The 16,053-nt window shown below is 43.8% G+C and overlaps 1 protein-coding gene across 2 annotated transcripts in view; it reads left to right on the top strand.

Moving 5' to 3' along the window:
- Nucleotides 1-16,053, top strand: part of TANC1 (tetratricopeptide repeat, ankyrin repeat and coiled-coil containing 1) — a 330,651-nt gene that overhangs the window by 168,357 nt on the left and 146,241 nt on the right. The window contains exons 1-2 of one of the 2 annotated variants that reach the window (XM_040357906.1): nt 15,121-15,287; nt 15,418-15,522. In XM_040357906.1, coding sequence (XP_040213840.1) covers nt 15,212-15,287; nt 15,418-15,522 — 181 coding nt within the window. In that variant the 5' untranslated portion in view covers nt 15,121-15,211. Of the gene's footprint in view, nt 1-15,120; nt 15,288-15,417; nt 15,523-16,053 lie in introns of those variants that run through there. The other variant, XM_040357904.1, reaches the window with a different exon arrangement.

Raw genomic sequence — 16,053 nt, 5'->3', positions numbered from 1 at the left:
TCCCTTTGTTTCCTGTATAAGGCCAGGGCATGGAATGGAAATAGAAGAGGGGACAGATGCTGCAACTACAAGAAGAATAAAGTGTATACATTCCTATTACTGTGCTTTACAGATAGATTGGAGAATGCAGTTCTATCAGTGCCGGCTGTTTGTTTAGCCACCTGTCACCCAGCATTAAAGAACTTGGTATTTAAAGCAATTCACCACAATTGGTAAAAGTTCTGCAGAGACCACCCCTCCCCCAAAGCAATAGTTTCCAAACTATGGCTTGGGGGATGGGGGCAGCCCTTTGCTTGCTTTTACCCAGCCCTTTGGGGCACTATTTCTGCCACTGACACCAACAAAGGGGCATCATTTCTGTTACTGACACCAATGATGGGGCACTTTTCCTCCCACTGACACCAATGATTGGGCATTATTCATCCCACTGACACCAATGATTGGGCAGTATTCATCCCACTGACACCAATGATTGGGCATTATTCATCCCACTGACGCCAATGATTGGGCAGTATTCATCCCACTGACACCAATGATTGGGCATTATTCATCCCACTGACACCAATGACGGGGCATTATTCATCCCACTGACACCAATGACGGGGCATTATTCATCCCACTGACACCAATGACGGGGCATTATTCATCCCACTGACACCAATGACGGGGCATTATTCATCCCACTGACACCAATGGCGGGGCATTATTCATCCCACTGACACCAATGACGGGGCATTATTCATCCCACTGACACCAATGACGGGGCATTATTCATCCCACTGACACCAATGACGGGGCATTATTCATCCCACTGACACCAATGACGGGGCATTATTCATCCCACTGACACCAATGACTGGGCATTATTTACCCCACTGACACCAATGATTGGGCATTATTTACCCCACTGACACCAATGATGGGGCACTTTTGCTCACACTGACGCCAATGGTGGGGCCCTTACTGGGGACACAGGTAGTGGGCCTAATGTTGAATTATAGAAGTGCACCTCACACCAAGATCCTCCAACCGTGCGTCACACACTTAGGGGTTTTCGCTCATCAGAAATAAAGACATCAAGCCTTGAGATATTTAAGATGGCTGTCATCCACATCCTGGGTTGGGTCAGAACTGCAGATCATCTCAACAGGTATTCCAGAACCTCCTCTCGAGTCTCTGCTCTCTACTCTCCGAGAAGGTATGCTCTTTTCTCTGAGAATATAGAGCGGGGACACGAGGGACACGGTGTGTTGCTTGTAAAAGTCTTTACTTTATCAGCTACTTCACAGTAACACAACCTTAGTTCAGCTAGTTGAAGTGTTTTAGCCTCACTGCCTTAGTCATAACCAGGATCTCAAAACAGGATCTCCCTTTTTTTTTTTACAATGTAAAAACAGGATCTCTTCTTTTGGTATCACTGTGTACACCACTTCAAGAGTTCCCCTCCACTCACCAAGAGACTATTAAATAGATCTCTCCATCGTGTGGTATTATCATAAATGTGCAATTTATTAAAATAAATAACACTCACATTTAAATAAATAAATTTTGCATGAACGATCCACACCAGGGCTCACACAGGTCTCAAAGCCCCCCTACTTCCAATAACTGCAATGACCGCACCTGGCTTCGAACTACACGTTCCGTCACTTATCACGTGACTTCATCAGGCTTTATGAACTTGTTCATGAAAACAAGTACACAGAAAACAAATGTAGTTCTAGTTTTTTTGTGAAGGGACCACCTTACTGGTTGTCATGACCGGCACCACTATTCATCCATTTCTGAAGTTCTTTATTCTATATAGGAATAAATTTGCACGTAGCTGTTGTGACAACTGTCAGATTGGATGGAATTAGGTTTCACATGACAAGAGCAAAAACAAGTATATAAACCTTGCAAGCTCAGATTAAAGGGTAATGTACTGTGTAAAACGATCAGACTAAAGCTAATCTACGGTAATGGGCACAGTATGACTGAGAGGAGTCATTCCATTAAGATAATTTGATGTGTGGGACAGTCAGTGCTTTTTACAGCTTCCTAATGCACAAAGCAAAGAAACCGCTTTAACACATGAAAACTTTACTGTAATATAAAGGGATTATTTGGGCTACTTTCACACAGCTTCATTGCAAACATGTGGTAAAACCACACATGCGTTTTTGCTGCGTTTCCGGTGCATTTTGCACCTGTGAAAAAGACTCAAAAACACACCAAAAATGCAACCATGTGTGTGTGTTTTTGATGCAATTATGTTGCGTTTAACAGTCATTTCAATGAAGAGGTGTTTTTTTTTTGTTATGTTTTTTTACAACACCAAAAATGCAGACTTTGAAAAAGGCAACAAACCCACAACTGACCAGTTCCAAAGAATTTAATGGTCATGCATTTTTCTTCTACTTTTTTTTTTTTTTTTTTTTTTACATATAAATGGAATTAAAATTGATCAGTGTGAAGGAAGCTTATATTATATATATATATATATATATATATATATATATATATATATATATATATATATATATATATATATATATATATATATAGGGTTTGTTTTTGGGCACATCCTACAATGATAAAGTGGCTGAAACGCATTGGAGGTTCTCTTGCAAGGACTTGTGGCGTTGGCTTTGTGTACTAAACTAAGCAACTGGGGATGTTGTCAGTATGTGGCTGGTTTATTTCTTCCATTCACTAGTAGTCTTGTAATTTCTGGTTCATGTGGTGTCAGGAACTGATTGCATTTCTGGCCGATCAACAGGTATTTCTCGATCCTTTCAGAGTCTTTAAAAGATTAGATTGTAAGCTTCTTGAGGATAGAGACTGATGTGAATGTACAATGTTTTTGTAAAGCGCTATGTAAATTGATGGCACTATACAAGTACCTGAAATAAATAATAATAAAAAAAATGAAATCTGTTAGATTTTTGTGGTTGTGATTGAGAAGATGACCCTTTTCCTTCCTGTCCCAATGACAGCTGTCACTGCTATAGTAAGGTGACCAGATTTTTAAAATGAAATATTTATTTTTTACTAGTAATGGTGGCAATCAGCGACTCTTTGCCCGTCGCCACCGCTGCCCGCCTCACAGCCTGTCAAGTCTCACTCTCCGGGCCCCCCCCGACTACTACTGGGTGTGGAGCGGAGGATGATCCCTCCGCCAGGGAAGGCAAGGAGATAAGCAGGCAGGCGGCTGGCCGGGACTTGAGCCAAGGCAGAAGAACATGCGAGCGGAACTGAATGGGCATGCACCCGAAACTGAAGAAATATTCCTTCCGCTCCGACCAGCACAAGATCATCAGAAAGGGGCACAGATAATGGGAAAAAAAAACACCATCTAAGCCAGGGCTCGACAAATCCCGGTCGCCAGGTCACCATGGCGACTAAAAATAGCCTCCTGGCGACTTGGCTTGGAAGGTTGGCAAAAAAAAAAAAAAAAATTTTTTTTTTTTTTTTTTGTGAAGTCCCCAGCTCTTCCTTGTGTGAGCTGGCGCCATCTGGTGGTGGCCGTTGGTATTACAAGTTACAAGTTAAGCATTACAAGTTAAACAGCAATTCCAATGTCTTTTTTTTACTATTTTCACTGCCATCTTCTTCCCTCTAATTAGAACCCCCAAACATTATATATATTTTTTATCCTAACACCCTAGAGAATAAAATGGCGATCGTTGCAATACTTTCTGTCAAGCCGTATTTGCGCAGCGGTCTTACAAGCGCACTTTTTCGGGGAAAAATTACTCTTTTTTTAATTAAAAAATAAGACAACAGTAAAGTTATCCCCATTTTTTTTAATATTATGAAAGATAATGTTACGCCGAGTAAATTCATACCCAACATGTCACGCTTCAAAATTGCGTCCGCTCTTGGAATGCCGACAAACTTTTACCCTTTAAAATCTTCATAGGCGACGTTTAAAAAAAATCTACAGGTTGCATGTTTTGAGTTACAGATAAGGTCTAGGGCTAGAATTATTGCTCTCGCTCAACCAATCGCGGCGATACCTCACATGTGTGGTTTGAACACCGTTTACATATGCGGGCGCTGCTCACGTATGTGTTCGCTTCTGCGCGCAAGCTCGTCGGGACGGGGTGCGTTTTCTGGCTCCTAACATTTTTAGCTGGCTCCTAGATTCCAAGAAAATTTGTCAAACCCTGCTCTAAGCTGGTAGGAGCGGCGGAGTGGGGGTGTGCAATTCAGATATTTTTTTTTTTAATTCTGCACTGACTGTCTTTGAAATTGCCCCAGCCCCTGTTCAAATCCAATCCGGGGACAAAACCGGGGACAGACTTGGTCCAGGGACAGTGTCCTCAATCCGGGGACTGTCCCCTGAAACCGGGGATGTCTGGTCACCCTAGGCTATAGGAGATGAGGGTGGATACTTGTCAGTAACTACTATAGGGAAAGTTTGGCCTCCAAGGGTATATCTACTACACTGGGGTCACAGATGCCAGTAAGGACCTTGCAGAGGATCTAACCCTTGAAAGACTCTTCGGTGATCAATAAGATCTTACGAACCTCAGTTGGTAGACTTTGACTTGTAAGTACTTGGGTTGAGTAATGACGCCCCAAGTCAACCTTTTCTTTACAATATCATGGCTAGAGGGGGATGGAGAACCGAGCGGACCATTTGATGAACCTAGGCTGACATTAATCTAGATATGTAAACACTCTCTAACGTTTCTGTACATAGTAGAGTGTCTTAGAACTTCTGCAAAGTGAAATTCCTCCTGCTAAGACGGGACGATTGATGAGAGCGACAGAAGTAAACTATTTAGGTTACACAAAGCACTAAAGCCGAGGGTCTCTCTGCCACCTCTCCAGTCATTCCTGGTATGTTTAACGAGCAGAGCCAGGTGTCACCTTCTGGAGCCAAGCAACTGCAAATATTACCAGCAAGTGGGGGCAATTACATGCCTGTTCTGTGCTCATAAATATTGACAGAGGAGAACCAGCCAGGAGACAAGGCATCATTATTTGGACAGTGTTGACCGTATAGACATTTGCTTTGCCCATAGGACAGCATGGGGTGTCGCAGGGAAGCGGCTTCCAGTGATTGGTCTCATGGGGAAGCCTGTGGGAGCGAGGCATAATGGAAACAAATTGCCTGGTAAGGATGCCGTAGACATAAATGAGCACTTAACCCTTGTAGTGCAGGGGACCTCTGCTTCAAAGGTCATTTAGAATTTTCCCCTTGAGTGTTTAGCTGTAAAGTGATAGTAAACTCTGTTTTTTAAGCAATTTCCTGGTTTTCTGTTTCTGGATGGCTCTTTTCACTTGCAGCATCCTATGGAAGCCACCCTTGCATGCAGGGACTAGAGTTGTGTCTACCAACACTGTGTGCATCAATTGAAACGCACACAACCCTGTAGCCTAGGATAGCAAGGCTCTCCCTGATCCTCCTTCCTCCCCCCTCTCCAAGCGTTCAGACTCATTTCAGACCACCCTGCCCGCTAAGTCAAGTCTCTTATGAAGGGGTCTCAAACTGGAAGCCCTCCAGCTGTTGCCTCTGCCTTTGGGAGTCATGATTGTAACTGTCAGCCTTGCAATGCCTCATGGGACTTGTAGTTTCACAACAGCTGGAGGGCCACCAGTTTGAGACCCCCTGCTCTTATGTGTTTTTACCAGATGTTCAGGGAAGCAGCATGGAAAGATCAGAAGCCAACAGCATTGAAATTTGTAAACTGCAAGCGCTGCGATAAGCCTTTAACAAATAGCTTACTGGGGAAAATGGTAAACCAAAAACAGAGTTCAAAGCTGAACTCTGGGAAAATCGATTTTTTCCATGCAGTGGGGCTGTGCCTGCACTACATGGGTTAACTGTTCCTTTTTGTCTAGGGGTTTGGAGAGCGGATATATACTCCCAGGGGTAGTGTTTTCAGCTCCTGACACCCCCCAAAAAAACACAAAAAAATGAGAAAACTTATTGACTCGAGTATAAGCCTAGGGTGAGAATGCAACAGCTACTGTAAGCGGAAAAGAGGGTCAACAATGCCCATTTGCAGCCCCACTGTGCCCATTTGCAACCTCACTGTGCCCATTGTAGCATTACTGTGCCCATTCTCACTGTGCTCATTGTAGCCTTACTGTGCCCATTCTCACTGTGCTCATTGTAGCCTTACTGTGCCCATTCTCACTGTGCCCATTGTAGCCTTACTGTGCCCATTCTCACTGTGCCCATTCTCGCTGTGCCCATTGCAGCCTCAGTGTACCTGTATTCCTGACAGGCTACGGGCATCCGTATTTCAAAAGTCCCAGCTTCCTCCTGGTCCCGTTCCTTTCCATGATAGGCGTTTGACACTGTGTTCCGCTACCGCCTGTCACGGAGGTCCTCTCATCCTCGGACTCAGTTTCCCAGCAGACGCTGTGTTCAGTGTTCCGCCAATCATGGACCTTCTTTTATCCTCGGACAAGAGGATGTCCGTGATAGGCAGAACACTGAACACAGTGTCTGCTGGGAAAGTCAGAGGATGAAAAGGACCTCCGTGATAGGCGGTAGCGGAACACAGTGGCAAACGCCTATCGGGGAACGGGACCAGGAGGAAGCCAGGACTTTTGAAAAATTAACGCCCGCAGTCCTTCAGGTACACTGACTCGAGTATAAGCTGAGGGGGCTATTTTCAGCCCTAAAAAGTATATATGGTATGCATCCGGCTCTCACCGCTGTCTGTCTGCAATCATGACCAGGAAGACTACCCTGCACTAAAGCGATTTGAAATCGAGGCCCACAGCATGAAAGGGACGACGTTGATGGCGGTGCGGAGGATGGTCTATGTTTACAGCTTTACCCCGGATGCCTGCATACTTAGATGTGCCTGTTTTCATCATCAATCATGTGACTTCCTAAATGTCGTACCTTCATTAAATGTACCGTATTTATCGGCGTATACCGCACACTTTTTTGCCCTTAAAATCGGGGCAAAATCGTGGGTGCGCGATATACACCGTTACCCGATTCCCGCGCTGTGTTTGAATCACTCCGTTGACATATACCGAGCGCAGTACACACGGGTATGGTCGGGCAGGCTCGGCTCCGCTCGCGATCACGTCCTGTACGTCCTTTACGCAAGAGGAGCCGAGCCTGCCCGAATATACCCGAGTGTACTGCGCTCGGTATATGTCGGCGGAGTGGTTCAAACACAGCGCAGGGATCGGCTGAAAAACACAGCGGGGAGGACACCACGATGGCCGCAGAAGGACGCCGGACCGGACAAGGCCGCCGATGGACGCCGGGCAAGACACCGACGAGGGGCATCCAAACTGTAAGTATTTTTTTTTTTTCCAGGAATTTTCCTTCTAGGTTGGGGGTGCGCGCTATACGCCGGGGCGCATTATATGAAGGTAAATACGGTAACCATATTTCTACACTTAGATGCGCCTCTGTTTCTGTATACTCAGTTGTGACATGACGCTACTTGTATATCAAGTCAACATTTAGTTAAAAATATTGCTTGTCTTGCAAAACGCTCTCAAACCAAGTTACTCTCAAACCAAGGTTTTACTGTATAATAAATTGTCAGGTGAATACACTCTCCATCATTGCACCAAAAATGGAATCATGTTATGTTGAAGATCCCCATCCACTGTAGTCAGATTAGTGGGATGATTGGTTCTGATCAGTCGCTGAATCTTGTACAGTTTTAGGTAGATTCAGGTACGTATGCCTAAACTTGCGGCGGCGTAGCTTAGCGTGTTTAGGCTACGCTGCCGTAAGTTAGCTAGTCAAGTACATGATTCACAATGTACTTGCCTGCTATGTTACAACGGCGTAGCCTAAAGCGGGCGGGCCTAAGGGCGCCGAATTCAAATGTGTGTTAAGGGGGGCGTGTTTTATGTTAATCAGGCTTGACCTTACGTTTTTGACGTTTTTATTTTACTGCGCATGCGCCGGGCGCCTACATTCCCCAGTGTGCTTTGCGGCTAAGTACGCCGCACAGGCCTATTGATTTGGATGTGGACGTAAATCGCTATTCGCGGACGACTTACACAAACAACGTAAAAATTTCGAATCTCGAAGCGGGAATGGCGGCCATACTTTAACATTGCTATTCCATCTAATAGATGGAATAACTTTAGGCCTGATAATGGCTTACGGAAATGGCGTAAATGTACTGCGGCGGCCGGGCGTATGTTTGTGAATCGGCGTATCTACTCATTTACATATTCTACGCCGACCGCAATGGAAGCGCCACCTAGCGGCCATCCGAAATATTGCAATCGCAAGCCGTCCTATCTTAGATATTTTTAAGCGTATCTCTGTTTGAGCATACACTTAAACATAAGTCGGCTTAGATTCTGAGTTAGGTCGGCTTATCTACGGATAAGCCGGCCTAACTCTTACTGAATCTACCTATATATGTTTTCAGACATGAGCTTTCTACAGGGCCCTCCACAGTTCGCTCCCATTACTGCTGTATGTTGGTAAATATTTCCAGTTCCATAAAAGTCCAGCAGATGTCAGTGTGGTTCGCTTTGCTTTTTCTGTGTGCAACAGGAAGGAATCTATTGTGTTGTGTTTAATTGCTTCCAGTGATTGTTGGACATTCCTGTCCTTCCGACAAAGTTAAATAAAGCAGCAAATAGTAAAGTTTTAACAATCTTATTAGTTGGCTGCCACTGCCAGGCTTCCCATAGACACCGCTTCTTATTGTGTGAGAACAATCCCCATTGGTGTGGGTGAGAGATGTCCAGTACATGTGTGTGTGACCCGGAGGCAATGGGGTGTTTGGAGTAGAAATGGGGCAGATGTAATAAAGTTGTGTTCTTTTGAACTGATACGTTATAATTAGTAGCCTCCTGTGTGCCGGTTACTAAACTGCCTCATTAGACTTTGTCGTTTCATTTACAGCAGAATGTGTTTACAAAGCTGGAGGAATAAAATATTAACAGTGTTGTCTAGTCCAGCCAATCAGATTCCACCAGTAAAGTCTGCGTTCCAGGTTAGAATTTAAAAGGAAACATTGGCCCAGATTCTCAACCGAGATACGACGGCGTATCTCCAGATACGCCGTCGTATCTCTGCGTTGAGCCGTCGTATCTATGCGACTGATTCTTAGAATCAGTTACGCATAGATATCCATTAGGTCCAACAAGTCTCTTACGCCGTCGGATCTTAACTGCAATTTTTTTTGACCGCTAGGTGGCGCTTCCGTCTAATTCCACGTCGAGTATGCAAATTAGCTAGATACGCGAATTCCCGAATGTACGCGCGGCCGACACAGTAAAGTTACGACGTTTACGTTAGGCTTTTCCCGGCGTAAAGTTGCCCCTGCTATATGAGGCACAGCCAATGTTAAGTATGGCTGTCGTTCCCGCGTCGAAATTTGAAAAAGTTACGTCGTTTGCGTAAGTCGTCCGTGAATGGGGCTGGACGTCATTTACGTTCACGTCGAAACCAAAGACGTCCTTGCGACGTCATTTGGAGCAATGCACACTGGGAAATTTTACGGACGGCGCATGCACAGTTCGTTCAGCGCGGGGACACGCTTAATTTAAATGATACACGCCCCCTACCAGCCGAATTTGAATTCCGCCGGGTGATTTACGCTACGCCGCCGCAACTTAAGGAGCAAGTGCTTTGAGAATACAGCACTTGCCCGTGTAAGTTGCGGAGGAGTAACGTAAATCAGATAAATCGGATACGTTACGCCCGCACAATTTTGCGCGGCTGTACGTGAATCTGCCCCATTGAGTCACTACAGGTAAAAAAGAGAAAATGTATACATTATTAGGTGTAGTAGAAGTTGTATTATACACTCACCGGCCACTTTATTAGGTGCGCCTTGCTAGTACCGGGTTGGACCCCCTTTTACCTTCAGAGCGGCTTTCATTCTTCGTGGCAAAGATTCAACAAGGTGTTGGAAACACTCCTCTGAGATTTTGCTCCAAAAAGACATGATGGCATCACACAGTTGCTGCAGATTTGTCGGCTGCACCTCTATGATGTGAATCTCCCATTCCACCACATTCCAAATGCGCTCTATTGGATGAGATCTGGTGACTGTGGAGGCCATTGGAGTACAGTGACCTCATTGTCCAGTAGGGGTGCAACGGATCGTCATTGATCCGTGATCCGAACGGGTCAACGTCCGCGGATCGCCACACCATGCGATCCGCGGATTGAGGTCATAGGAAAGGCCGAGGCTTCGGCCTAGTTTCGGAGCGGCGGCCATCTTGGTACACCCGGCTGCGGCCTAGGTGAGCTTCCCAGAGCGGCGCTGACTGGGTAGATTGCAGTGGGGGGGAGATGTTGACATTGCAGTGGGGGGAGGTGTGGACATTGCAGTGGGGGGGAGGTGTGGACATTGCAGTGGGGGGGAGATGTGGACATTGCAGTGGGGGGGGAGATGTGGACATTGCAGTGGGGGGGGGGGGAGATGTGGACATTGCAGTGGGGGGGGGGGGAGATGTGGACATTGCAGTGGGGGGGGGGGAGATGTGGATATTGCAGTGGGGGGGGGGGAGATGTGGATATTGCAGTGGGGGGGGGGAGATGTGGACATTGCAGTGGGGGGGGGAGAGAGGTGGACATTGCAGTGGGGGGGGGGAGAGAGGTGGACATTGCAGTGGGGGGGGGAGAGAGGTGGACATTGCAGTGGGGGGGGGGAGAGAGGTGGACATTGCAGTGGGGGGGGGGGGTGGACATTGCAGTGGGGGGGGGGAGAGAGGTGGACATTGCAGTGGGGGGGGGGGAGAGGTGGACATTGCAGTGGGGGGGAGAGTTGGACAGGTGGACATTGCAGTGGGGGGGAGAGTTGGACATTGCAGTGGGGGGAGAGTTGGACATTGCAGTGGGGGGAGAGTTGGACATTGCAGTGGGGGGAGAGTTGGACATTGCAGTGGGGGGAGAGTTGGACATTGCAGTGGGGGGGAGATGTGGACATTGCAGTGGGGGGGGGAGAGAGGTGGACATTGCAGTGGGGGGGGGAGAGAGGTGGACATTGCAGTGGGGGGGGGAGAGAGGTGGACATTGCAGTGGGGGGGGAGAGAGGTGGACATTGCAGTGGGGGGGGGGGGGAGAGGTGGACATTGCAGTGGGGGGGAGAGTTGGACAGGTGGACATTGCAGTGGGGGGGAGAGTTGGACATTGCAGTGGGGGGAGAGTTGGACATTGCAGTGGGGGGAGAGTTGGACATTGCAGTGGGGGGAGAGTTGGACATTGCAGTGGGGGGAGATGTGGACATTGCAGTGGGGGGGAGATGTGGACATTGCAGTGGGGGGGAGATGTGGATATTGCAGTGGGGGGGGAGAGGTGGACATTGCAGTGGGGGGGGGGAGAGGTGGACATTGCAGTGGGGGGGGAGGTGGACATTGCAGTGGGGGGGGAGGTGGACATTGCAGTGGGGGGGAGGTGGACATTGCAGTGGGGGGGAGAGATGGACATTGCAGTGGGGGGGAGAGGTGGACATTGCAGTGGGGGGGAGATGTGGACATTGCAGTGGGGGAGAGATGTGGACATTGCAGTGGGGGAGAGATGTGGACATTGCAGTGGGGGAGATGTGGACATTACAGTGGGGGAGATGTGGACATTACAGTGGGGGAGATGTGGACATTACAGTGGGGGTGATATGTGGACATTACAGTGGGGGAGATGTGGACATTACAGTGGGGGAGATGTGTGGACATTACAGTGGGGGAGATGTGTGGACATTACAGTGGGGGAGATGTGTGGACATTACAGTGGAGGGGGGGGGAGATGTGGACTTTACAGTGGGGGGAGATGTGGATATTACAGTGGGGGGGGGAGAGATGTGGATATTACAGTGGGGACTATATATGGTGGTGATCCGATCCATGGCTCTGATCCGAGGATAGATCTGAACCGTGAGATTTGAGACTCGTCAGAAATTGAGACTCGTCGGAGCAGGCAACGTTTTCCCAATCTTCTACTGTCCAATTTTGGTGATCCTGTGCGAATTGTAGCCTCCGTTTCTTAGCTGACAGGAGTGGCACCTGGTGTGGCCTTCTGCTGCTGTAGCCCATCTGCGGTTATTTGAGTTACTGTTACCTTTCTATCATCGCAGTGCCGTATCGCAAAAAATGGCCTAGTCATTAAGGGGAAAAAGCTTCCGGGGATGAGGTGGTTAAGCTGGCTATAAACGATAGAATCTGATTGTACAATGAGTGTAAAACTCTGTAATATGAGCCTAACTAAGAAATCCATGCAATTTGTATCAAATAGAGCAGACCCTTGCACTACATAGTTGATGGTAAGGCTCCTTTCACACTTGTACAGCCGGCGTGACTTTGACGCGACTTGAAGCAATGCCCGTGTAATCTTGAGGTCTAGGGACGTCACGTTGCATCAAAGTCTGACCAAACTAGTTTTTACGGACAGCTTGGAAGCAGCTGCACCCTGAAGTCGCACGGGTATGAACGGTACTCATTGGAAATCATGGGGTACAACTTGTCATGCAACTTTGCAGTCCCAAGTCCAGGACAAGTTGAACAAGTGTGAAAGGGGCCTGACTCCAAGCCCTGGTTCACACTGGTGTCAAATCTGCGGCAATCGCCGGCAATGGCACCGTCCTCATTTTTTGTACTACTCTTTGCGATTTCAACTTGCGATTTCCATTGACATCTGTGCTGAAACCTGCACAGATGTCTGGAATCGGGACTGACACACAGGAGTGAAGTCGTGCGAGTTCAGCTGATCGGCTTCATTCCCGCAGCTCAGTGTGATCCGGAGCTCCAGGAGATTGTATAGTGTGTGTGATCAGCTTTAGAGAGTGACACAGGCTACGAATACTTGCCAAACAGATGTGTGAAAACTGTCCATGGTAAGGTGATCTAGGTGACAATGAAAAATTATATTTTACTAAAAGAGTAGTGGATGCTTGGAAGAGCCTTCCAGCAGAGGTAGTAAGGCAATCCTCAGTAAATGAATAGAAACGTGTCCGGGGTAAACATAGGTTAATCCTCAGTCCAAAAAAAGGAAAATACCGCCTTGGTCTTCTTCTGCCACCAGTCCTCCGCATTTTATGAATTGAATGTTAATAAGGGGATGTTTGTTGTATCGCAGTCCTTGTAAAGAATCAATTGATTACCTGAGCCATCTACTTTTTAATGGTTGGTCACCATGTCCAGACCACAGATTGAAAAACAGTCCAGAAAATGTTTGTATGCATTTCTCACTTGCCAACAGATCGGCCGTAATAAAGAATAAACGATAATAAAGAATAAACGATAATAAAGAATAAACGATCAAATAGAAAAATAATAAATACAAACAAGAACAAGAGTGTGTTACATTCTGCTACTTGATCATATGTCCATGTGTATTTAGGAGAATACTAGGCTTAGCCAGGAGATATTGACTGAAATGTATACTAAGCCTTTGTACTGTATTATAATAATAATAGTAATAATAATAAAAAACATAATAGTAATATAACAATGCTACTAATAAGAATTATTTTATTATTATTACTGAATGTTTATTATTGCTGTTATTTGTTATATTTTTATTATTTATTATTATTACTTTTATTTTTATATTAATAAATAATAAAAATAAAATAATAGTAGAACATAAATGTTATTATTATTACGTTTATACTAATATGTGTATTATTGCTGTTATTATTTTTGTTATTTGGTTACTGATAATTTTCTGCTAATTTATTTATTATTATTACTTTTAGTTGTATATTAATATGTTTATTATTTTTATTTGGTTACCGATAAAAAATAAAATAGCAGAAAATAATTATCAGTAACCAAATAACAAAAATAATAACAGCAATAATTAACATATTAGTATAAAAATAAACGTAATAAAAATAATTTTCTGTTATTTTATTTTTATTATTACTTTTATTTTTATATTAATAAATAATAAAAATTAAATAATAGTAGAAAATAAATGTTATTATTACGTTTATTTTTATACTAATATGTTTATTATTGCTGTTATATTTTTTGTTAATTGGTTACTGATAATTTTCTGCTATTTTATTTATTATTATTATTACTTTTAGTTGTATATTAATATGTTTATTATTTTTATTTGGTTACTGATAAAACATAAAATAACAGAAAAAAATTATCGATAACAAAAATAACAACAGCAATAATAAACATAATATAAAAATAAGCGTAATAATAATAAAAAATAAAAATCGCAGAAAATAATTATTTATTTCTATTACGTTTATTTTTATATTAATATGTTTATTATTGCTGTTATTTTTGTTATTTGGTTACTGATAATTTTTTGCTATTTAATTTTTTATCAATAACCAATTAACAAAAATAATAACAGCAATAATAAACATATTAATATAAAAATAAAAGTAATACATGAAGCAGAAAATAATTATCAGTAACCAAATAAAAAAAAATATTAACAGCAATAATAAACCTATTAATATAAAAATAAAAGTAATAAGAAAAAATAAAATGGCAGAAAATATTTAATTATTTATTTATTATTATTATGTTTTTATATTAATATGTTTATTATTGATGTTATTTTTGTTTACCGATTTTCTGCTATTTTATTTTTTATCAGTAACCAAATAACAAAAATAACAACAGCAATAATAAACATATTAATATAAAAAAAAAAGTATTAATAATAAATAAAATGGCAGAAAATAATTATCATGTTTTTATTTGGTTACTAATAATTATTTTCTGTTATTTTATTTATTATTGCATAGTTAGACAGGTTGAAAAAAGACACAAGTCCATCCAGTTCAACCACAAAAAATATAAAATCATTTTTTTTCTATTTTTATTTTATTATTATTACTATTATTTTACTATTATTAGAATTTAATTTAGATTTTTATATAGTTTATTACACTATAATGTACTGTATATGTTATTTGCCAGGTTCAGCCATGTGTCTTGTTTTCAGCTCTCATTGCTGAAACTGGTAAAAAATATAAAAAACATTTCTTACACTTTAGTGAATGGCGCCTATTGTGCCGGGTCTAGTTGCCCAACAAAAAATAATTTTAGGAACTTGTGGCTTCTCAGCGCTGGTGAAAACCTTTCTTCCCAGAATGCTCCAGTGCAGCCAAACGTTGCCCACCTTTAGATGTGAAAGGACTATTGCCCGCCTGATTAATAATGAAAAGTGCGTGCTCCTAAGTGGTGTGGCCATGGCATTTCCCCTTCTTTGGAAGCCATCCAGGATCTCTCTTAGAAGGCTAATTGCTTGTCATTTCCCTGGGCACGTTTACATACCAGGAATGGTTGTGAATGAATGCAGCCTGCAGACAGCGGCACTTGGCTGTCATCACAAGTGAACTGCTCTTCTCTCTCTCTCTCTCAGCAGAAAGGTTTTTTTTTTTTATTGTTACCTTCTTCTTTCTCTCTCCCTAACTGTGAGAACTCAAGGCGGCACGTCATGAAGCTCTCACACATCCCATCTGGGAAGAATAAGACATGCCCAAACCTTATTCATTGCAGGGCCAATGAGGAAGCTGAAGTATGTTGAGAGTCCCCGAGTGCCAGCAGACTCAGCTGTAATGCCATTGAGAAAAGTCTTGGAGCTGCCGGACCCCAACCAAAATGGTGAGTGCCTCGAAATCTGTCCTGTGTCTCTTATCATTGCAGATCGCTTCATAGGCGCTCCCCGGGATCAAAGAGCGTGTTTGCTATGAATGGAAGGGGCTCATACAGCTTTAGAACCGCAGCTGTCTAATGTTTAACTCTTTAGCAAAGTTTCTGGGGCTAATGTGAATTTATTGGCAGTGAAGGGGTGTGAAGACTGGCAGGTAACCGTATGGTGGCTGTGGGTTTTGGTGTAAAGGGGGGGGGGTCAGGAATAATATTCTGTGTGTTTTGTTTGGACTAGTCAACTCATAGACCGGCAAACCTCATTCACACTAGGAGAAAAAAACTTGATGTTCTTGTCCCGTGTGCCCCTTACTGGGATTGCGTTGCCCTGTTTTGCCATTCTGTAGTATGCCAAGTTTGTGTTTAAAGGAAATGTGTTAAACCACTTAAAAAGCTGCATGAGAAGCCTCCGATAGAAGCTGTCGTGAACAGGATTCTGAGCCAAATGACGTTCAAGGAAGCTGAACATATAAACGCTCCACCGCA

This window comes from Rana temporaria, chromosome 6, assembly GCF_905171775.1.
Source record: "Rana temporaria chromosome 6, aRanTem1.1, whole genome shotgun sequence".
NCBI lineage: Eukaryota > Metazoa > Chordata > Amphibia > Anura > Ranidae > Rana > Rana temporaria.
Note: the sequence above shows the minus strand (reverse complement) of the source record. Positions and strands in the feature narration are given on the sequence as shown.